This window comes from Mustela nivalis (genome assembly GCF_964662115.1).
Source record: "Mustela nivalis genome assembly, chromosome: 18".
NCBI lineage: Eukaryota > Metazoa > Chordata > Mammalia > Carnivora > Mustelidae > Mustela > Mustela nivalis.
In genome coordinates, this window is record NC_139037.1 from 51,669,041 (window position 1) to 51,693,150 (window position 24,110).

A 24,110-nucleotide genomic window follows, 5' to 3' on the forward strand; every position below is an offset into this window, starting at 1 on the left:
CTGTCTCTCTCTCAAATAAATAAATTAAATTAAAAAAAAAAAAAGAAAGAATCTAACAGAACGTTCGGGGTTACACCTCTTACAAGAGAGGGTGACCCTTCTGTTTCACAGTCTAGCTTTTAAGGGCAAAGGCCATGCGGTTGGGCCTGGCCATGCACAGGTGACCAATGAGATTGAACTCCATAGTGATGCTAGGTGACCAATTGAGTTACAATTTACCCTAGTAGACGCGTGACCCAGCCTATTACACCTTGATTAGCATTGGCGCCAAAAAGGGTTCCCAAAGAGTGGGGGCCCCTACTCCTTGGTAACCAAGGAAACATTATGCAACCCACTACTGATTGGATGTCTCCACCTGGCCTGACCCACCCTTGTATCTGGGCTTTGTTAACTGAGCTGGTTTCCAGGACTTGTTTTTAAGTGAATCCCCTGGGGGAAGGGAAGCAGAGACAGTTTCACTTTAATGAAAGCCTCTTGCTAAATAAGTACTTACAATCCCATTTCAGGTGTAAAACTTCTTTCTTCAGTGTTTCTCTTGCTTGTGGGTTCAATTTTTCTCTTTCTTTCCTTCTTCTTTTCTTTCTTTCTTTATGTCCTTCTTTTACGCATTTTCTCAGCTGAGAGACAGAGGAAGCATAGGAGTAAGGAAAGGGAAAGAAGGAGAAGCATATTCCCTCCTGAATGGGGAGCCCAACTCAGGGCTTCATCCCAGGAGTCTGGGATCATAACCTGAGCTGAAGGCAGACCCTTAACCTACTGAACTGTCTGGGTCCCCCTTGCTTGTAGTTTCTGATGAGGAGAACAAAGTCAAAGGATGTATGGATAAAATTAAATTTTCTTCATCTTCCAGTCTGCTGTTAAATACCTGAGAAAGGCAGAGTAGGACATTACTCAGGGAACTCAGAACTTCCTTAAGGTTAATGTTTTGTTGGATGCAAAAAGCAGCCTTAGCTTGACAATAGCTAAACTTCCAGGATCCTGTAATTACTCTTTAACCTATGAAAATTGCTTCGGAAACTTCCTTGAACTCTATTCCCCAAATGTAGCTTGGCCATCATCCTTCAAGCTTGTGGTCCACTGATAGATACCTGGAGGGGCTCCTGACTAAAGTGTTACTACCAAACAGTGAGTGGCCTCATCAAAACACCAGCTGGGAGGCCCTGAGGGTCCTGTAAACTTGCTTCCAAATTGCTTAGAGCCTCCTGCTATCCCTCACCCCCTCCCCACATGAAAGCACAGAACCAGTCACTGCTCACATTCCTCTCCCCTTGTGTTAGGACCACAGTGTTTGTACCACAGATATCTCAACAATCCTTTCTTCATCATTCACTCCAGAACCCCAGTATTTCATATCAGAAACATGTCTAGAATTTCTTGACCATTGGTTCCTCTCCCACATCCCAACACTTTGCACTGGACAAGGAGGGCTGTCACCTCTGTGTAGCTGATAGAGTTGATTTCTGGGAGTGAAAGGAGTGAAAGTTCTCAACAAGGCAGCCCCTGCCCCATAGGTTTTCTTTCTTCCCACACTCATATCACAGAGATGAAAAGGTCAGGTCTGGTTCTAGCTGCTGACACTAACTTCCTCTTCATTTTAGGGACCATCTTAGGGGCACAGTTTGTCAATGATCACTTGGTGACTGTGGTATTTGTTACAGGGACTGCTGACCCTCAGGGATGTGATCATAGAATTCTCCGAGGAGGAGTGGGGATGCCTGAGCCACACTCAGCGGCAACTGTACAGGGACGAGATGTTAGAGAACTATGGACATCTCCATTTCTTGGGTGAGGAAGACTCCTTCCAGGTTTCCAAAGCCCCACACAGGGTTTTGTTGCTTCCTGTAAAGACTGCCTCTTGGGCGATTTCTCTTGGGATGACTGGATTCCAGATCCAGGCAGAAAGGGAAAAAAGTAGGGGTTTGCAGATGGAGAGTGAAAGGGTCCATAGACAAAAGGTCGAGACTGATACAAAGCGAAGGTCAAGCAAAGCTTTATTTCACGCCAAGCATCGAGAATCAAACTGACTGGCCAGGGCCGTCTCTTGCAAAGGGGCGACCCCTCCCAGTCTCACAGACTAACTTTTATAGAGTAAAGTCCATGTGGTTGAGCCTGGCCACACACAGGTGGCCAATTGAATTACATTCTACCCCATGATAGTCATCTAATTCAGCCTATGACTTTGGCTGGAATTGGCGCCTTTGTCTGGCGCCTGATAGGCTGGGCTCACACTCCTTGACTGGTAATACGTGCACTTTACCTTGATTGTACGTTTCCACCTGACCTGACATGTCCTTGTATGTGGGCTTTGTTATCAGGGGCTGATCAGTCATATTTCACCAGTTCTGTTTCTAAGCGCTTTTCTCTTGGGGGGAAGGGGCAGATTCAATCTAAGTTTACTGCATAAACAACAAAATGGCTCACTCTGGCTAAATAGGCCCTTATAGAGAGACAAATCTTCATGATGTTTCCTTTTCAGCTCAGCTTCTCCTTCCTCAAGGTAACATCATGGCTTGTGAAGATGAGTGGCAGTTCTCAACATTGAGTGACAGAATGGTGCTGCTTACATCTGAGACTGAAATTTACCCTTCTTATTATGTCTGCTACTTGAAAGTGGAGGTCAGGATGTGAACATTGGAAATGCCTCCGGTGTGTTCTAAATGGACTGTTGGGCAACAGCTGTTGGGAAACCATTTTCTAGAATTGTCCAACATCATCTCTTCTCTACTGAACATAAGACTCATGGAAAGTTAGAATTGGCAGCAATAGTCATTTTTCTTTTTCCTCATAAACAGGTCTCACTGTGTCAAAGCCAAACCTGATCATCTTTTTGGAGCAAGATAAGGAGCTCTGGGATGTGAAGAGAAAGGATACTGTAGCTCTCCATGCAGGTGGGTGGGAATGGGTGAGGCAGGTGACAGAGGGGACGTCCAAGTCTTAAGGAGGGAGGTAGACCTTCAGTTGTGGTTCGAGTAGCTCTCCCTGAAGGAATGTCAGTTGGAGACATGCCCAGTTTTATGTCTCTGTCTCTCTCAGAAGGACATCTGCTCTTCAACTAGGCTAAAGTCTTTGTAAATTCTGGTTCCTCATGAGACAAGTAGGGACATTGCTTCTCCCTCTCCTCGATGTATGCACCTTGGGGTTTGGTGCAGAAATTTTCAGAACACTGGAGACAGATTTCTAATGTTCTCTGCCTTGGCTTTCTAATGTTAGAGGCTTTAATATTAGTCTTAAACAAAACTGAGATTTAGTAATTTCATCAGATAACATAGCACCGCTCTAAAATGAGAAAATATACTGCTTTATTTCCCTTCAAGTCTTCTTTTTTCTTTTTATTCTTTTCTTTCTTTCTTTTTTTTATTTTAAAACTATAGAAATGTCCACTCTTTGAGTTCTGTTCCTCAGTGGTCAAATAGAGCAATGTCTCCCTTTGTGTCTGAGAATTCCTACATAACAAATGCTATTAGGGAGCTAGCACATTTAGTACTTGGACTTGTAGCCTTTAATAAAGTTTTATTTATTATATCATTTGTTAATAATTGCATCATGACTCTGTCTTCTGTGAACTTCTTGTGACTTTGTCATGTGTGTTTTCACTTTCTGATTAGTTCTATATGTGATTTAGCTCTGTATTTTGTATATCAAATGTCCTGATACAACATGCACATGTGCTTTTTAAGTAGTGAGTTAGACAATTAGTAAGATTCCCATTTATTTTGTTTAAAATTTTTATTTGTTTGAGAGACAGAGAGAGAAAAAATGAGTAGGAAAAGGGCAAAGGGAGAGGGAGAAGCAACGCCCCTGCTGAACAGGAAGTCCTGGATCCAGAACCCTAAGCTCATGACCTGAACTGAAGGAAGCTGCTTAACTAATTGAGCCCTACAGGTACCCTGAATCCCCATGTTTGGAAAATCCTTTTTTTCAATAATGTGATGTTATTTCTGGGAAATTAATCATGAGCTTTTCCTTCTACTTTCCTCAGAATGTATCAGAATTTAATCCCAAATATTAATTTCATATACAGTGTCTCTCAGCATATTTTTCAACTTCCATGGTGTTTATATACTGAGAAATGGAGAGGTTGTTTGTTTCCTCTGTCTTACAGAATGGATTATAGGGTTACATTCTGTGCAGGAGGGAAAATATATTAATAACGTAGTACTTTTCTTTCAAGCTTTTTAAGTGTTAAAAAATTTTTCATTTACACCTATTTTTTATAAAGGTTTTATTTATTTATTTGACAGAAAGAGATCACAAATAGGCAGAGAGGCAGGCAGACAGAGATGAAGGTAAGCAAGTTCCCTGCTGAGCAGAGAGCCCAATGTGGGGCTCGATCCCAGGACCCTTGGATCATGACCTGAGCTGAAAGCAGAGGCTTTAACCCACTGAGCCATCCAGGTGCCCCTCAATTACAGCTTACTATAATTGATTTTAATGAGAATTCTTTACGATGTTATAGTTCATGAATACATGCCAATCAAATGCTTGTTTTTCATGGGCACATGGACACAGTTTTAAATCATGGTTATATGGAAGTTTTCCTTTTCTGTCATAAATCAGTGTTTTATTTAGAATTTCTTGGGTTGAGTTTTGTCTTACTCTAATTTGGTAATTTCCTAATAATGTGCCTCTTGTGTCTGGCTCATACCACCATATTCGTTAGTTGTGGATTTGGTCTTACCTGTGTGTGTTGTTATAGGAAGGGAATTTTCAGCTCAGTATATTTTAAGACCATGTGAGCATAACTCAAAAAAAAAATGATCTTTGTGTTTTTTGCCAGTAAATTTTGTAAATCTTGTGTTTGTATGGCACACATATATACTGTGTGACCCCTACTTTTTCCACCCTTGGTAGTGGTCAGTGAATGTTGTACCTTGTCTAGGTGAGTTGTCATCAACATAGAATTCATTTCACCTTGTTTTTGTGGGTGAATTTTTATTCTCTCTGCATGAGAGAAAGACTGTTTTGAATTCAAAGTAATTTTCAAACATTTTATACTTCTGTATCATGTTTTGGTATGAAATATGAAAGATATCTTTTGTCTGTAATTGTAAGATGAATACCCATGATATGGCTTGGTACCTTTCTCATTGCCTTTTGTGTCTTCTGGGAGCATTTTCCTTGTAGTTACATTAGAGATTCCTTAAAACAACATTGTTGTAAAACAGTTTATTTATTTTTTTTTAAAGATTTTATTTATTTATTTGACAGAGAGAGATCACAAGTAGGCAGAGAGGCAGGCAGAGAGAGAGAGAGAGGAGGAAGCAGGCTCCCTGCTGAGCAGAGAGCCCGATGCGGGACTCGATCCCAGGACCCTGAGATCATGACCTGAGCCGAAGACAGCGGATTAACCACTGAGCCACCCAGGCGCCCAAAACAGTTTAAAACTCAGTGTCAATCCCATAAAGAATTCTTCTTCCTGTCTCTACCCCTGCACCCCTGCACTTTGATACTACAAATTCTTTTATGTTGTATACTTTATGACCTACATTTGTGATTTTAATACTTTAAAAAAAAAAGTTCTGTAGCAGAAATAAACGTGACTGGTATCTCATTACAACACTACAGGTTTGTGTAATTGTCTACATATTTCTGCTCAGTGGAGAGCTTTGTGTTCTTGTGTGGTTGCAGGTTCTGGGTAGAATCCTTTTATTTCATCTAGAGAGTGTTTCTTTAATGGTTCTTGTAGGATAGATCTACTGGTAAATGTAGAGGGGTCTTTACTTGGGAATGTCTTCATTTCTACATCTGCAAAAAAGAGTTTTGCCCAGTATTCTTAGTTGCATTTTTTGATCTTTCAGTACCGGATTGCATTATGCCGGCCCCATTCTTATTGGGACTGCTGGGATCCCACTACTGCTCTTCTAGGAGCTCTTGCACAAGGTGCAGTGCATTTTCCATGCTGTTTCAAAAGTCTCTTTTCATCTGTGGTGTTTGATGGGTTAATTACAACATGTCATCAGTCTTCCCATTCTTTGTATGTGGTCTGCTGTATATACCATAGTTTTATAAGGAAGTAATTTGAGGGGCGCCTGGGTGGCTCAGTGGGTTAAAGCCTCTGCTTTTGTCTCAGGTCATGATCCCAGGGTCCTGGGGTCAACCCCCACATTGGGCTCTCTGCTCAGCAGGGAGCCTGCTTCCCTCCTTTCTCTCTCTGCCTGCCTCTCTGTCTACTTGTGAGCTCTCTCTTTCAAATCTTTTTTTAAAGATTTTTTAAAAAGGAAGTAATTTGGGATGCCTGGGTGGCTCAGTTGGTTAAGCAGCTTCCTTCGGCTCAGATCATGATCCCAGCGTCCTGGGATCGAGTCCCGCATCGGGCTCCTTGCTCTGCAGGGAGCCTGCTTCTCCCTCTGACTCTGCCTTCCACTCTGTCTGCCTGTGCTCGCTCTCGCTCTCTCTCTGACAAATAAATAAATAAAATCTTAAAAAAATAAAATAAAATAAAATAAAAAAATAAAAAGGAAGTAATTTGAGGAAATAAAATATTAAGGCAGTCATAGTGCAAAGACATTTATGGTGGTGCACTGGATTTATTATGATAAACTTGTCTGTTGTAAGTGGACCGTTACTGATGAAAAGCATGTAATTCAATGGTTAACTGTATTTGTTAGTAGACCTGAAGGGATTCAGGGGCAGATGGATCTCTAGAGAGGGACAATTATTTTAGGTGTGATTCGTTTTTTCTTTTGACTCTATTAGTACATGTAGATGGGTGTCCCAAGAAATCCAGAGTAGCAGAAGATTCATGAGATAAAGCAGCCTTTTATCTTTTGTTTATACTGCTTTGGTATCAGGGTACTGCTGACCTCACAGAATAGTTTTGAGTGTATTTCTCTATTTCACTACGTATAAATTTCTTTTTTATTGATAAGATTTTGGTAAGGATTGCCATGAATGGTTTTTGGTTTTTGTAAATGTTAGTTTCTTTTTGTTGTACTGAACTAATGCCCAGGGTTTCTACCTAACAAGTGCTAATTGAACAAAGTCACTAAAAATATAATGATATGGCCTAATCAGAGAATTCTCAGGGACTCAATAAAATTTTATCCTGTTGTTCTGTGAGCATAGAGAACACAAGCAGAGTTTTAGGGGTTTGATATGCACAGAATGCAATGTGTTATATTAAGCTAAAGACAGATTTTGGAGTCAGAACTGACTAGGAAGAAGCACATGTACATACATATGTGTGTGTACCTATATCTTCAGAAGGAAAAGGAATCTTGTGTGTGTGTCTGTGTGTGTCCCAACATTAATGTTACCACAAGCACAGGGGCTTTCTGAGAGGGACTTCTTTTTTTAAAATATTTTATTTATTTATTTATTTTTGACAGACAGAGATCACAAGTAGGCAGAGAGGCAGGGAGAGAGAGAGACAGAAAGTGTGAGAGGAGGAAGCATGCTTCCTGCTGAGCAGAGAGCTTGATATGGGGCCTGATCCCAGCACCCTGAGGTCATGACTTGTGCCAAAGGCAGGGGCTTAACCCACTGAGCCACCCAGGTGCCCCTGAGAGTGACTTCTGTGGGGATAACTCAGATTTACCTGTGACTTCATTCCTGCAGAGGTTGTGCAGATTGGCCTGGGTCAGAATCACTGGGAGCACTTAAAATTCTTGGATCCCTGTGGCTAACCTTACATCCATAGGAATCCAAGAATTGTAAGCTCTGGGGTGCAGCCCCCCACATTTCTTTTCTTACCTAGTCTCAGGTGGCTGTCTGGGGACTAGACCTTGAGAACCTGTATCTGGCGACACATTCATAGTTGGGTTCTTCAGGGAAGGTAGAAGCCTGTGGGTAATGTAGTGAGATACTCAGGTGTGTAGTCTTGGATCTTCAGGTGTGAATGTGGACTCCTGTGTGTTGGGCCTTTCCTGTATTATTCCTTGGATGCCTGACCTTTGTGTCTACTTCTGAGTAGTCAGCCTGGAAACCACTCAGGCTATATATGTGTGGTGTGGGCTGGAATGTTGACTTTGAAGGGTCCTTTCATGGAAGCTGTTCTGTGTGAGGACAGCTGCGTGAACCATTGAGTGTCAAGGAGGAAAGAGAATCCAAACCCAGGTCACCTTCTAGAAGGGCCTTTCTCCTTTGTCCGTGTGCCTCATGTTCCTTTGTAGGGCAGCCAGATTCAAACCCTGCTCTACCAATAGGGGCTCACTATACCTTCCTTTATCTACATCATTTCTTTCAAAATCAATAAATGAAAAAATAAATCATTTCTTTCAGTAGAAGGAGAATAGTGTTAGCCCTAAACCATAGAACCCAGAATATTGAATACATTAAGAGCAGATTTAGTAACTGTGGGACATACATTGTATGCAGTATGCAGAGGAACATGTCAGATGCTAGTGAATATTTGGATTTTCTTTTTAATGATAAAAAGTAGCCCACAGGGGCACCTGGGTGGCTCAGTGGGTTAAACCCTCTGCTTTCAGCTCAGGTCATGATCCCAGGGTACGGGGACCAAGCCCTACATGGGGCTTTCTGCTCAGCAGGAAGCCTGCTCCCCTCTCTCTCTCTGCCTGCCTCTCTGCCTACTTGTGATCTCTGTCAAATAAATAAATAAAATCTTAAAAAAAAAAGTAGCCTACAAGTCATGTTTCATGATGAATCATCTCTGAATGTGAATATTGAACCCTGTTTAAAAAAAAATACCCTGTGTGCATTTGAAATGTGGGAGTATCTGTCTGATGCCAATTTTCATTGGAAACCTTTGAAATTGTGGTTTTATTCGCAGTCATCTGAATGTAGCCAACTGTTTGGCATTCCTTCTAGAGGTATCCCATGGACCTCAGCAGCTTCTGCTGTAAAACATGTGCGATCATTTTGAATATACACTTATTCTCTATGAGCACAGAGGGCTAGACATCTGTCCATGGACACGTGTGGACTCCTGAGTGCCTCCAAAACCTATGCTGGCAACTCTGTGATCAGCCAGGGCCAGAGGTGATGCTGAACTTGTGGTGGGATCAAAGGCCATTCTCTGTTTCTGGGCAGGACAATAGGCTGGGCTAAGAGGCTGCCCAGGTTCACTGAGGAAGCTCCCTGGTCATGCAGAGTAAGAGCTTATGCTCAATGCTTGGTCCATGCTGCGGGCTTGGTTTTCTCCCCAGAGACATGTTAGAGAGGCTCTGAGGTTGTCTAGGGTCTCTGTTTAGGCTTCCAGTGGAGCAGGATTGGAGGCTAAGATCAACCATGGGAAGTGACTTAGAACTTGCATAGCTACCCAGACAGAGAACAGAGAATGTTCTAGCTCAAAGCATTGGCTGGACACCCAAGTCAGTCACAGCTGCTGACAAATCTCCTTAGCAGGGTAGTTTCTTCTCCTCTCTGCAAGTGGGCAGATTCCCATGGATCTCTGATTCGTTGCCACTACAAGTTGGAGCACTGTCTGGTCCGGCAGCTCTACGATCTGAGCACTGGTTGCCGTAAGCCCTGCCCACCTTCTCCAGTCTATAGGGTCCCCAGTGGTCCAGCACCACAGATTCCACCAGGGATCCCCGTGAGGTGAGCTCTCACTGGGCCACCCAGAGAGTGGTTTGCCCTTTGGGGAATGCTGGATGTCCACTCTGGGCTGTCATTTTCTTTGACATTGTAGTTCCTTCTGGTCCCTCTTAGTGGCACACTGTGCTGGCCCGGGGAAGGCACACTGGGATCCACGTGAAATTGCTCCTGTTACTCTTCTAAGGGTGTCCTTCTTGATCTCTGGGGTCCTGGGGTTCATCAGCCTATGCTTTTGTATTGGGAATCATGCACTGGTGTCTCATGTGAACAGTTGCTCATTGAGCAAAGGTGGAACTACTTTTTCAATATCTTCATGAGGTCCTCACTCTGTGAAGAACAGTTTTCTTTGTCCTGGGCTAAAAACAGTTGTGTTTCCCTGTATACATGTATTTGTGGGTATTTTTTTTTATATGTGTGTATGAATTTGCACATATACATGCTTGATATCCAAGAGGTAGTATGCTTAAATCATGATTTTTTGATATTGAAGCATAACCCTAACAGAGACAAATGCCTTTCATGTTAACGATTATTCTGTGAGATGTGTCTGTTGCCATGCTGCTTATTTGATTGCTTATCACCACATGGGTTGTTTCTTCTTCCATTTCTTTAAATTTGATCATCCAGTTTTTTTATTTATAGATAAAGGAAAATTTCAGTTTCTGTATTGTCCCCATTTTGACAGCTTACGTGATTTTGATGTTTGGCTCCTGGTTCATGCATGATCATACCATGTTCTACTTTTATCTGCTTTGTTGCTGGTGGTGTTTCTCTCTATTACTACAGAGTTGGGCACTAACTGTTAGCCAGTCTCTTTTTCAAAGTGTCTAGTGAGTTCCTGTCCTCATTTTTTTCTGTTATGCCTTTTTCTTCAGTCTTTGTAGTTCTCCATATATCATGAGAATGTGTCCTTTGTATCCTTTCTAACTCTATTTCTCTCTCTCGAACCTGGGATACAGAGATGTTTTTAATTCTTTTTGTAATCTTTTTCTTCATTTCACCATTCATGGTTGGTGTGTTGTTGTTGTTGTTTTCTTTCTCTTAGCAATTTTTTCTTATACCATACCCCAGAGATCGAGTCCTTATGTTTATCAGTCAGAAATGTAGTATAAACTGATGTGCTCTGTGGTTTCCTTAGTGTCTGGGGTTTCCTAATTTTTTTCTCCCTACATGGCTAAGAAAATGAAATGTCCTCTGAAAAAGTTGAACCATGTTTTCTTTTTTTTTTTCTTTTTTTAAAAAGATATTATTTGTTTATTTGACAGAGATCACATATAGGCAGAGAGGCAGGCAGAGAGAGAAGGGGAAGCAGGCTCCCCAGTGAGTAGGGAGCCCAATGCAGGGCTTTATCCCAGGACCCTGAGATCATGAGCTGAGCTGGAGACAGAGGCTTTAACCCACTGAGCCACCCAGGCATCCCTGAACTATGTTTTCTTTTCATTTCCTTACACAGATCAGTTTTTCCACAGACTTTATTTATTTGTGTGAGAGAGAGAGAATGAACACAAGGTCTGAGGAGGTCCAGAGGCAGAGTGACAAGTAGACTCCCCACTGAGCAGGGAGTCCCAGGCAGGGCTCTATCCCAGGACCCTGCATCAGGATCCAGTTTTTAGGCAGAAGCTTAACTGACTGACCCACCCAGGCTTCCCTACACAAGTTGTGTCTTGATATGCATTCACATGGCCAAGATCTTAGATGCTGACTTCTCCGTTGATTTATCTCTGTCTTCCTCCTCTAGTGGTGTTTTTCAGTCTCCCAGGCCCACACACCCAATGTCAGTTGTGGTGTCATCGATCTTCCATGGGCCTGTGTGCTCAGATGAATGATTATTCCTCTATTCCCACAGCAGATACACCTCCAGGAGCTGGGAAAATGCCATAATCTTTGTCTTGCAGGCTGTCCCTGCAATCCTGGCAACCTGATCAATGTACCATTGTCTCTCTTTACTTGACTGGAGGTAGGGTAAGCTACAACTTTTATTGCCAAACAGGTGAGCATAGGCAACTCATTGTCCATTGTCTGTAATGGAGTCCCACCCACACTGACAGCTTTTGGATGAAAGATTTCTGCCATGATGTTGGATGCACACTTCATTTTTAGGTTTACAGAGTGGCCAGGGATGTGTCTTTGGTGGTACCATGTGCATCTTAAGTATCTTCCAGAGCTTTGCAATTGGCCCTATGGCCAATGGTTGGAAAATCTTAAAGTCAAACCTTCCAGGTACATTGACTTTGTGACCTACCCTGCATGTAACTATATATCACTCCCAGATGAGCAGCAAAAGATCATGAAGGAAAATGTATTGGTGACTGTTGTGGATATCTGCACCGAATCACAGATGTGACTTATATAGTATTATTATCACTATTCCTTGAAGTCATGTGGTGACCTCATGATCTGCACAGGGGTTTCCTTGATTGATGTTTTAGTTGTAATTTTCATTCCACTCATATTTGGTAGTATAGTGATGGCATCTTGATCGTGGGTAGCGGACAGATGAGTTTATTGTGTTGGAAAACAGATGTTTCTTTTCATAGCTGAAGATCGGGCATACACGCTAGGTGTTCCTTGAAGATACTGGGGTTTCCTATGCTCAGAGTCTCCAACACAAACCCACCGCATGTGCAGTGCATTTCTGTATGTGTTGGGGTGGCGGCTGGCCAGTGGAATTAGTGTGATGAAGATGTTTATGATGTTTGCTGTGTCATGAGCCCTAAGACACTTGGACTTTGACCTGGGAACCTCTTGTCTTCTGCCTGTATTGGAACACTGTTACAGACCAACGGGTTACAGTATAGAATGTGTGTCATCTTAGGAGTTTTATATTTATTGAGATTATCTATGGACTTTATTCAAAACAAAATAGATGTTCATAGGTCTGTTTTTTGTTTGTTCATTTACATTGTTGTTTTGATTATACACGTAAGTGAATATGTATGGTATTTATCTTTGAATCTCTGACTTAGTTCACGTTGCATAATTACTTCTGAGTCAAACCTCGTTATCACAAATGCAAGACCTAATGAAGAAAGCATAAAGAGACACACAAGTACAATGAATAGCCTGATCATTACCAGTGTGGAATGGAGAAAGATGATGGGCATCATGAGGAAGTGGGAATGGGAACTAGAGGCTTCCATGGGGTGAAAAGAATACAGGGAACTCCTCCAATGGTATTTTCATAGCATATTATGGTGCCAGATGGTAGTTACTTGTGGTGAGCATAGTAGAACCTACAGAGTTGTCGAATCCCCATGTTCTATACCTGAACTAATGGAACATTGTCCATTATACATTAATAGAAAAGAAATCAAGATGGATACTGAGAGGCATATACCTATGTAGATTAAACTAGTGTCTGAAGAAGTTGCAGGTAGGGTACCTGGGTGGTTGACAGGGTTAAGCCTCTGCCTTCAGCTCAGGTCATGATCTCAGGGACCTGTGATTGAGCTCCACATTGGGCTCTCTGCTCAGTGGGGAACCTGCTCCCCCTTCCCTCTCTGCCTCTTTGCCTACTTGTGATCTCTCTCTCTCTCTCTCTCTCTGTGTCAAAGAAATAAATTTAAAAATCTTAAGAAAGAAAAAAAAAAAAGATTTGCAGGTAAAAAAAACTAACCTTACTCTTCCAAGGAAGCTACCCCTAAGTATTAATATAAGGATAAAGTCCTATGAAAGCAAATTTATCTGTATCACAGTCGAGATGAAGTTTCCTTAATACAGAAGGGGACAGGGAATGAAAAGCATAGGCCCAGCAGTGTGAAGAAGTGAACTTGAAGACCAGGAAGAGCCTGTGGTCCTCATAGGCTGAGCAGCCCCAGGGGAAAAACAGTCATTTCTGTGAGAGGTTTGTTGTGTTTTGTTTTTTTTTTTTTAACTTGGTTTTGTTTTTTTCAGTGTTCCAAGATGCATTGTTTATGCACCACACCCAGTGCTCCATGAAATATGTGTCCTTAATAGCCACCACCAGGCTCCCCCAAACCCCCACCTCACTCCCCTCCAAAACCCTCAGCTTGTTTCTCAGAGTCTGCCAGCTCTCATGGTTCACCTCCCACTCCAATTCCCACCAACTCCCTTCTCTCTCTCTGCCAATGTCCTCCGTGTCATTCCTTATGATATGATACTTGACTCTCTCTGCTTGACTTACTTCACTCAGCATAATCATCTCCAGTCCTGTCCATGTTGATAAAAGTTGGGTTTTCATTCTTTCTGATGGAGGCACAATATTCCATTGTATATATGGACCATATTATCTTTTTTTAAAAATGTAACATATCATGTATTATTAGCCCCAGGGGTACAGGTCTGTGAATCACTAGGCTTACTTACTTCACAGTACTTCTGTGAGAGCTTCTTAAGTCTATTTCCTTGAGTGTGGTCTCTCTCATCTCTCCCCATTTAAGAGTGTGTAGTAATGGCCACAGGTTTCAGGATGGCTTTTCTGTGTAAGTGTATTCTTTGGAGAAGACCAGAAAGTGTAACCACGTTTTATAACTGTGCTCATTTTCACCAAAGTCAGTTTCTTTCTTTCTTTTTTTTTTTTTAATATTTATTTATTTATTAGACACAGAGAGAGAGATCACAAGTAGAAAGAGAGGGAGAAGCAGGCCCCCCGCCGAGCAGAGAGCCAGATGCGGGACTTGATCGCAGGACCCTAAGATCATGACCTGAGCTGAAGGGAGAGGCTTAACCCCCTGAGCCACTCAGGCCCCCCATCAGTCAGTTTTCAGGAGGAAGTCTCGGTGGAAAGAAGTGATCCTGTAGCCTGAAGCCATGAGTATTAGGAAAAAATGCAGGGGAAACCTGAAATTGATAAGAGCTGTGGATGCAGTGGGGTCCGAGCTACAAAATCCAGGGTTGCAGCCAGAAGCAGATTGCACCTGCTTTTCTCATGAAAGAGGGAGCTATTTCCATGAATACGGTGGTGTGGTGAATTGAAGAAAGAAAAGTAAGAGGAGGCCCAGAGAAAATTTTACTGGGGTAGAGTTGGCTTGAATAAAGAGGAAAGGGAAGGGAAGGTCTCCCATGCTCACCTCTATGCTCTTCCCGCTTTTTAGGAACCTTTGAAACTCTTCATCGTGATTCAGTCGTGGAATTCTGTGGGAAGCATGCGTTGTCAATATAAGACATCAGTGGCATATTTGTGAAAAGTAGAAACTCAGACCTCACCCAAACATCCAAATCAGAATATGAATTTTAATAGTATCTCCAGTTCGTTGTCATACACATTAACACTGGAGACATGCACATCTAGCTCAGCCAGACTCTTCCATTATTCTACTCCTGACATCATGTCTGTAGGACATTGTTTGATATCTGTGCCTCATATGCCATAAGTCAGGATATATGCTCTTCACTTCCCAGATTATTTTGGGTAAGGGTTATCCCATGACATCACATAATTTAGGATGGATTTTGATCTTTGTGCAAAAATGACATTGGAGTTTTGGTAGAGATTGCATTTTCTGTTGGTCACATCAAGATTTATTTTGTTTCAGTTATTCCAGTGGAAGAACATGGATGCGTTTCCTAGTTATTCATTCTTTGAATCCAGCACAGTATATAACACTTTTCATCATTTCTGGTTTGACCTCTACCATTATGTTAAATTGGAAGCATTTTGTGGGACGAGGGGGTTTGCTCTAAATGTATGATGTCTCTGTTTTGGAGTTTTCTTTGTTGCGTAGAAACAAAACTAATTTTTATGTGTTGGTTTGCGTACCAGCTTTATAAAATCCATACGAGTTTTAACAGGATTAAAACAAAGATTCACAGGAGAAGCAAGGACAGTGGAGTAGGAGGATCCTATACTCGTGTGTCCTGTCATGAGCACCACCAGGCAACTGTCAGGTCATCCTAAATGCCCCAGGGTGGAAGAGTGGCAGGAGAAACTCCCCAAGTAAGAGGAGAGAAGAGGACACATGGAAGATGGCAGATAGGGTGGAGTATAACATTGTGGAGGGGAGGGAGCCCCATTTGTGCAATAGGTGTCATGACAGAGGACCACTCAGGGGATGCCTCAGGAGGTTTCCCAAAGCCATTGGCTTGGAGAGGGAGAAGGGCTGAATTTCTTGAGTTCTTGGAACCAGCACATCTTAAAGTCTGGAGGTTTAATGGTCAGCAGGTTTGGATGGGATAGAACCAGGAGGGTACTGGGGTGCTCCCAGACAGAAGGTTGGCAAACAACCTGCAGGCACCGAGCATGGAAACAGTCATCTGAAGAACACCTGGGGTGCACAGTGGGGAGAGTATTCAGTAGTCTAGGAGCACATTCCTGAGAGGAAACATTCAGTGACAAGTGGCTTCCAAAACATGGGAGCCCTCTCCCGTCCTGTAGCATAAAGCAGAGCCCCACTCAGTGATGACACTGGCTGGCTGCCTTGCTTGCATGAGTCCCCACCCCCTGTGATCTGAGGGGCCTGTCCTTCTCAGTGAGGCTTTCCTCAGGCTCAGCAAGGTCAGCCCCTGCCCACCTCACATCTCCTGAGCAGAGATTCTGCAGGGCCACAGTCCTGGTGGAGTTGATGTCAGGTCTCCTTTCACAAGCAGAACAGAGCTTACCTAGTTCAAACTGGGCACATTCAGGCCAGGGACCAAACACTGCCTGTAGCAGGCAAGGAGAGCCCCTGCAGACCACTGGTCTGAAGGATACAACAGGACACATCACTGACTTTTATAATGGACAGAGGAAAGTAGAGAGTTAACAACTGGCAAGATGAAAGAATTTCTCCCAAGGAAAACCAGCAGATGAGACCAAGGCCAGAGATCCAGTGGAAACAGTAGTAAGGAGCTTGATGAAGAATTTAAGGTTGCAATCATAAGGTTACTCAAGGAGTTGAGAAAACAATAGTGAGAACTTTACCACAGAGATAAGAGTTAAAAAATAATTGGGTGTTTGGTGGCTCACTTGGGTAAGTACTGACTCTTGATTTCTGCTCAGATCTTGATCTCAGGGTCCTGGGATGTAGGCTCAAGTCACACTGTAAATTCAGTGTGATGCCTGCATGTGATTCCCTCTCTCATTAGCTCCTACCTGGAATCTTGTGAGTCCCCCCCTCAAATATATGTCTTTTTAAAAATCAAACATAGATGAAGGATGCAGTAAGTGAGATTAGAAACAGGTTTGATGTAGAGGACAGGCTGGAAAAAGCAGAAGAATGACTTTGTCATATAAAAGGCAAATGAAGTAATACTGAATCTCAATAAGAGAGGGAGAAGAATCATGCAACACAGGATTGCATTTAGGTAATTCATTGACCCCATCACTTGTAGTAAAATTCCTAGGTCTTGGGCTTTTCTGTCTGTGCTGCTAGAGTATTGATTCCAAATTCAATTTTCATCCTTCTTAGTGATCTCAGGAGATGGCCCATTTCTTTGGTTCATGGTTAGGAAATCAGTCTTAATAACTTGTCCAATTTTAGGAATTCTCTGTTTTGTTTTGTTTGGGTTTTGGTTTTGGTTTTTTGTTTTGTTTTGTTTTGTTTTGTTTGTTTGTTTGTTTTTTCATAAATTTCCCTAGTTGGGGGCACTGGGAAGCTCAGTGGGTTAAAGCCTCTGACTTGAGCTCAGGTCATGATGCAAGCCCAGGGTCCTGGGATCAAGCCCTGCATCGGGCTCTCTGCTCAGTGGGGAGCCTGCTTCTCTCTTTCTCTCTGCCACTTGTGATCTCTGCCTGTCAAATAAATAAATTAAATCTTAAAAAAACAAATTTCCCCATTTGTTGTTTTGTAATGGGTTGTGGAGTTAAAGCATTTCCAGTTTTGTTTTATTGATTGAAATGGGCATTACTTTCTGCGTTCTGTTACTGCTAATCTACTTTATTTCACACTTTTCTTTATATCATCCCTCTACTACATTTCATCCGGCTCTCTTCTTTTTTTAGTTCTTCTGGTGGAAATTAAGTTGTTTATTCCAACATTTTTCTTAATTCTGTATTATATAACATAAAAAACTTGAGAAATGGGAAGTCTAGTAGGGAAAAACTGGCAGAAATAAACAATACAAACAATGACCAAAAACAGAAAAAACAATTAAAATGATGATCTTTAGGGATTTCAGTAATCATGTCCCATGTGAACAATGAGTTTTATTGTTTTTTGTTTTGTTTTGTTTTGTTTTTTGTCAGTTTAGATTCCTTTACTCTAGTTTTGGTTGCATAATTGTTCTGAATAGAGAATCTAGTACTATGCTCAAAGGCAGTGGTGGGCTCACTTCATTACCTGCTGATGATTGAGGAGAAGCTTGCAGACTGTCCCTACTGAATAGGTTTCAGCTTTTCATGCATTTGTGGCATTCGTTAGGTTGGGGTTTCCTTCTGTCTCTCCTGTGAGTATTTTTATCATGACATGTTGTCTGGTATGACCATATTTGTATTCGGTCTCCCTTAATGTGATCATGTCATTTTTGCCCTTCAATCTGTTAATGTGGAGTCTTGAATTTATGGTTTTCTGTATGTTGGAGTGCCCTTAATTCCAGGTCCGTTTCCCACTTGATCATCTTGTAAAAAGGGAAAATGTGCTTTTGATTCAGTTTCCTCTATTTTATTGTGGACTTTGAGTGAATATGTGTCACAGGTAGAGTTTTGCAAACTTTGTTCTTTGTAGTGTCTTCATCTGGCTTGCATGAGCTGGGAAAGCTGGTGCCAAAGAGAGAGTGTTCTGCTAGTTTCTCTGATCATCACTCCTTGGAAATGTTTGAGGAGATTTGCAGTCCTTTCTCCTTCGGTGTCTGTTTGCATATCCAGTGAACTCATCTGGCACACAGTTTTTATTTGTTGGGCTTTTTAATTTTATTCCCCTTTCATTTGGCTTCATGTTTGCAGATAAGCTGAGAATTTTTTTCTACTTTTCTGAATGATGGAGTCTAAATTGGTTATACCTTTTTTGAAATGTATACTTGTCTTTTATTAACAATTTGTAGGCACTGATTACCCATTGTTGCCTCTTAAAATTACTTTTATTCCTACAGTCAGTTACACTGTGTCTGCTTTCACTTATTCTCCTGTCATTTTACTTGGGTTTTTTTTTTGTGTGTGTGTTATTCTTAATTTAGTTCATGGGCTGTCAGCATCGTTGATCTTTTCTGCCAAACAACTCTTCCTGTGCTTGATATGTTCCTATTTTTACTGTACCCTATTTGGTTCAGTTCAGTCTTCTGTTTCTATATCATCTATTCTAATGCTGATTTTGAGCTCATGTGACCCTTTTCCTGATTGTTAGAGATACAGGAAAGTGATTTGTGCTACACCACGACCATACTGCAGAATTCTCTATTAGACTCTGTGCTCAGTACGTTGTGTGCCATGTTGTGTGTCCATAGAGAAATGAGGTCCTGAAAAATCCTTCTCAGCCATCTTTCTGACTTTGTCTGATTGACTTGATGCTTCTGTATTAGAAGTCATCAGTAGATTCTTCTGAATGTAGTCAGTGCAATGGTTTTACTCTTATTTGGTATCTTTCAGCTATATCTTCACATGACACCCAGAGTTTCCTGCTAAAGCAGAGCATAGAAGGTTCTTTCAGAAGGTATTAATGCACAGATACAAACATAGTGCTGTTGAGATTTTACACTTGATGCACAGACTGGGACAATGATAGGGAGAGAGAAGGGCATCAAAGAAATTCTGGGCGATACACGCAAACCAAGGCAATTGCCCTTAATGAGAATGTCGTTGCCCCAGATGGTGAAGGATATAAACCACTGCAAAAAACCTTCCTTTTTAAGTCAGCTGTTTCTGCAGAGCAGTGTGTTTCTGTCAGCACAAGCTCCAATCAGATAGTCAAACATAGCTATTTGTGGACAGACCATTTGGAACATCTGAAGAGTAACCTAGTCCATGCTGAGAACAATGATTTGAGCCATTTGGAAGATAGGACTGGCCTGACCTTAAATCAGAGATTTAGAAATGAAGAGCAAAGTGCTCAGTGGGATTCATTCGAGAGGGGCTTCACTGAGGAGTTGACCCTCCGGAATGATCAGAGGCCTTTCAGTGGAGACAGATTTGCTCAATGCACTGTATCTCAGAAAACATTGAACCAGGGCTCCTGTGTTCACCAATGTGTCAGGGCTAGGTTTGCAGAGAACCCTTAAGAATGTGATAAATGTGGGGAAGGCTTTCATCCAAGCTCTTACCTCAGTATACTCCCTTCAGGAGACTGTCTTCATAAAGTTAATGAATGTGGAAAGCTTGTAACCAGTCCTCCAGTGTTGATGATCATCAGAGAATTCATGAGGGAAAAAGCCCATTAACATCTAGTAAACCAGGGACCATGTTTACTCAGTCACCAAGCCTAAACATCAATGAGATAATCCCTCATGGAGAGGAAACTTACCTCTTTAAGGAATGTGGTAAATCCTTTGACTGTCACTCAGCACTATCTCAACATCAGCGAATGCATACTGGAGAAAAAGTATACAAATGTGAAGAAGGTGGTCAAACCTTTAAGGACTGTTCATCAATAAATGGTCATTTGCAGATCTATTCTGGAGAGAAACCTTACAAATGTCAAGAATGTGGCAAGGCTTTTAATAATCACTCAAGTCTTAATAGAGATAAACAAATTCATATTGCAGGGAAAAATTACAACTGTAATGAATGTGCCAAAGCCTTTAAATCATTCTCAGAACTTACTCACCATCACAAAATTCATTGTGTAAAAAAACCTTACCAGTGTCAAGAATGTGGCAAGGCCTTTCAACACCCTTCACACCTTACTCAGCATCACAGAATTCATACTGGAGAAAAACCTTACCAATGTCAAGAATGTGGGAAGGCCTTTAATATGAACTCTCATCTCACTTGACATTGCAAAATTCATAGTATAGAGAAACCCATAAATACCAAGAATGTGGCAAGTCCTTTAATTTGAGCTCAGGGCTTACTGAACATCAGGGAATTCATAATGCCAAGAAAACTTATGAATGTCAAGAATGTGGCAAGTCCTTTTATGACAGGTCAACCCTTACTCAACATCACAGAATTCACAGTGGCGAGAAGCTTTACCAATGTCAAGAATGTGGCAAGGCCTATGCCTTCCTTTCATAACTTATGCAACATCACAGAATTCATACTCGAGAGAAACCTTACCAATGTCAAGAATGTGGCAAGGCCTTTATTTGGAGGTAAAGTCTTACTGAACATTATAGAATTCATACTGGAGAGAAACCTTACCAATGTCAGGAATGTGGCAAGGCCTTTTATGACAGGTCAACCCTTACTCAGCATCACAGAATTCATACTGGAGAGAAACCATACCAATGTCAAGAATGTGGCAAGGCCTTTAACCACAGCTCAATCCTTACTCGACATCACAGAATTCATAGTGGAGAGAAACCTTACCAATGTCACGAATGTGGCAAGAGCTTTAACCGGAGCTCAGCCCTTATTCAACATCTCAACATCACAGAACTCATACAGGAGAGAAACCTTACCAATGTCACAAATGTGGCAAGAGCTTTAACCGGAGCTCAGGCCTCATTCAACATCACAGAACTCATACTGGAGAGAAACCTTAACAAGTCATGAATGTGGCAAGACCTTTAAGGACAGCTTAGCCCTGACTCAGCACCACAGGATTCATCGTGGAGATAAATCTTACCAATGTCAAGAATGGTGTTAGGCCTTTGCAGGCACTCTGTCCTCATTAAACATCATAATATCCATATTAGATAGAAAGCTTACCAATGTACAGAATGTAATAAGAGGGGTGCCTGTGTGGCTCAGTCAGTTAGGGCTCTCCCTTAGGCCCAGGTTTTGATCCCAGGGTCCCAGGATTGAGCTCTGTATCGGGCTCCCTGCTCAGCGGGCAGCCTGCTTCTCCCTCTCCCCCTGCCCGACCCTCGTCACTACTTGTGCTCTCTCTCCATCTCTCTGTCAAATAAGTAAATAAAATCTTTAAGAAAAAAAGAAAAAAAATGTGAGAAAAATCAGTTAAGGAGTGCTCACCCATTCATGCCTATGAGAGAATTCATATTGGACCATAAGCTCCCAAATATAACCAGGGTGGCAAGGCCCTTGTCCAGCATGCATGCCTTCTAAACAGAGAATTCATACTGGAAAGACAGCAGATGAATAATGTGGCCAAACCCCTAGCAGGTACACAACCCTTACTGCACATCACAGAACTCATACTTCAGAGAAAATTACGGATGTAATGAATGTGAGAGAGTGCCTAAGGACTGCTCCTTCCTCCCTCCGTATGAGAGATTTTATATAGGAGAGTAAGTGTACAAATATTAAGAATGTGTCTGACCTCTCAGTGGGACTCCCAATTTTCTTAACATTGTTGTTTTCATACAGGAGTGAAAGTGTGAAATGTAAAGAATATGGCCAAGCCTGTAGCTGGAATTCAGTGCTTACTCAGTATCTCAAAATGCATAGGAGATTCAAACCCTTGGAACATCGTGAATGTGGAAAGATTTTCATTTTAGTATACATTGGAGCACACACCAGGGAGTGCATTAAGGAAATTCAGTAGAAAATTAGCAGTGTTTAGAAAACTATTAAATTGAACATCTGATGCCGATAAATTTTACAGAAATCAAGCCAATGGAATACATTATTCATTCTATTCAAACATTACTCCCTATGAAATAGTGATTGTAAGGAAAAATCAAACTTAAACACTTAGAAAATGTATGTGGTATTCTGTTTCAACAGATTTAGCAGATTGACTTTTTCATATATATAAGGACAGTATTTTTAAGTATTTTACATTAACCCTATTTGAGATTTGTGACTAACAGTATTAATGTATTTCCTCTGAAATCACTCCAGAAAATTCTTCCTTTCCTTGTGGTTATGTAAGACCACATGGTTGATTGTTGCTACATGGTTGATGTCCTGCTCCATTAAGTGGGACTCATGCATACCTAATTTTCCATGGAAGATGACCATATGATATAAAGCATATGAAGTATATCTCAGTGGAGATGGTGCTTACAGTTATAACAATGATGTAATGGAAGAGGTGTTCGGAGCACACACTCCTGCATTCATTGAAACTAAATAACTGCTTCAATAGTAGAAATAAGAGGTTTTCCTGATGATTCTTTAAGGAAAAAGAGGTAGCCAGTCAGTAAACTACCAATGTATCTTCCTAAGTACAATACTCTAACGAGAGTATGACTTGATATGGTTAAATGAGGAAACCCTGACAGATGACTGCAGGAGGGTAGCTAAGTCTTCTTCACAATGCCATACCATTGAACATACACATTTCTGAGGAATGTACCTCAGTCCTGAAATTTTTGGAAACAGGTACTCCATATCCTTCTGAAAACACTTGAATGCCTTTGCACATGTGTTCTGTATTTTGAATGGTGACAATAGAGTGGATTTGAAATGCATAACTTAGTGTTTGTGTGAACTTGATGTATTTTCATTAATAAATCCTAGTGTGTTTTAACATCTGGATATGGATGTGTCATGAATGATGTGTTATCCTACATCTAGTGTTCATTTTTCTCATTGAAGATTGTAGGGATCTAATCGAATCAATCACCTATATGATACTGGAGTAAAACAATATACCTAGGAATCCATTTTCTCTGAAGGTTTAAGTTGTCTGAAGGTTTAAAAGATATGTGATTATTTTTCCCCTAGTCTATGCTGTGATTTTCTCCTCTTTGTGAATACAATGATATTAACCATGGGTGTATTACCGAGGTATGTAACATAGAGGTATTGTTGGTGTTTTACCTCACATAATCTGTGTTACTGCTACTTGGCATCAATTTTGTGTAGCCAACATTTTTGAAGGTCCTTGCACTGACAGGAACCATTCTCAAGAGTGCATTCCCCAGTCACCACACTGCAGGGTGTCAAGTTAGTGGACCATCTTATATGACATCTGCACTCCATTCTTGTGAGCCACCATCACTCTTTCTCCCAATGCTTTCCCTCCCATGTCCCTTAGAGAAGACTTCCCCTCCTCTAGAGCCTCCCTAAATCTGTTTCAGTCGGAATGGCATATTCTGGACTTAGACTTGGGACTCTCTAGCACTGCACCATGGACCCAAATGAAAGCATGTGCCCCATGTCCTACACAGAGTGTTATTTCGATGTGTCTATGAGGTACACATGCACATATGACCATGCTATGTGTGTTATAGATACCCCATAAGAAAGAGAAATCTATCCCAATAGGCATGATGTGGTAGTCCAGGGAAGAGACAGAAAATATTCAAGATGAAGAATTAGCATGTAGAGTAGAAGTGTCCCGAATTTCCCAAGGGACTCCCTAGATGTAGAAAAATAACTTCTACTTGTTTATGACCTAGTTATCTCCAGATCTCCAGTTGGATTTGCCCAAATTTTTCTTTCCAGCCATTCTTTATTGCCTGTGCTAGGAGAGAGTGTCTTCAGAAGATGCTTCATTGAGATTAGACAGATGGAAAGCTGATGGGTATTAAGACATTTAGCACGGGGATGTGGGATGTGAATCTAAGTAAAATTTGAGGAAGGCACCATCCTTCAAGAGAAAGGCAAGACCTATTAAAATGAAATGTGAGGAACTCTTTCCCATGTGGGAAGGGACCTGGAGGTGACTCCCTTTAGTCACTGCAACAGCACAAGGAGCTCTTGCTGGTGTCATCTGATGAACACATGTAATGGG

General features: G+C 41.5%; 2 protein-coding genes across 19 annotated transcripts in view; one reads left to right on the forward strand and one right to left on the reverse strand.

The window, feature by feature from the left end:
* Positions 1-24,110, reverse strand: part of LOC309852752 (uncharacterized protein) — a 642,676-nt gene that overhangs the window by 390,723 nt on the left and 227,843 nt on the right. The window lies entirely within an intron of this gene.
* The window catches only part of LOC309852777 (KRAB domain-containing protein 5-like), a gene marked incomplete at its 3' end in the record, with an annotated part of 579,551 nt that overhangs the window by 304,463 nt on the left and 250,978 nt on the right, over positions 1-24,110 (forward strand). The window contains exon 5 of one of the 18 annotated variants that reach the window (XM_082710070.1): positions 18,956-18,985. The exons of the other annotated variants lie outside the window; for them this stretch is intronic. Within the exon in view, the coding sequence (XP_082566196.1) occupies positions 18,956-18,971 (16 nt within the window). Of the gene's footprint in view, positions 1-18,955; positions 18,986-24,110 lie in introns of those variants that run through there. 18 annotated transcript variants of the gene reach the window in all.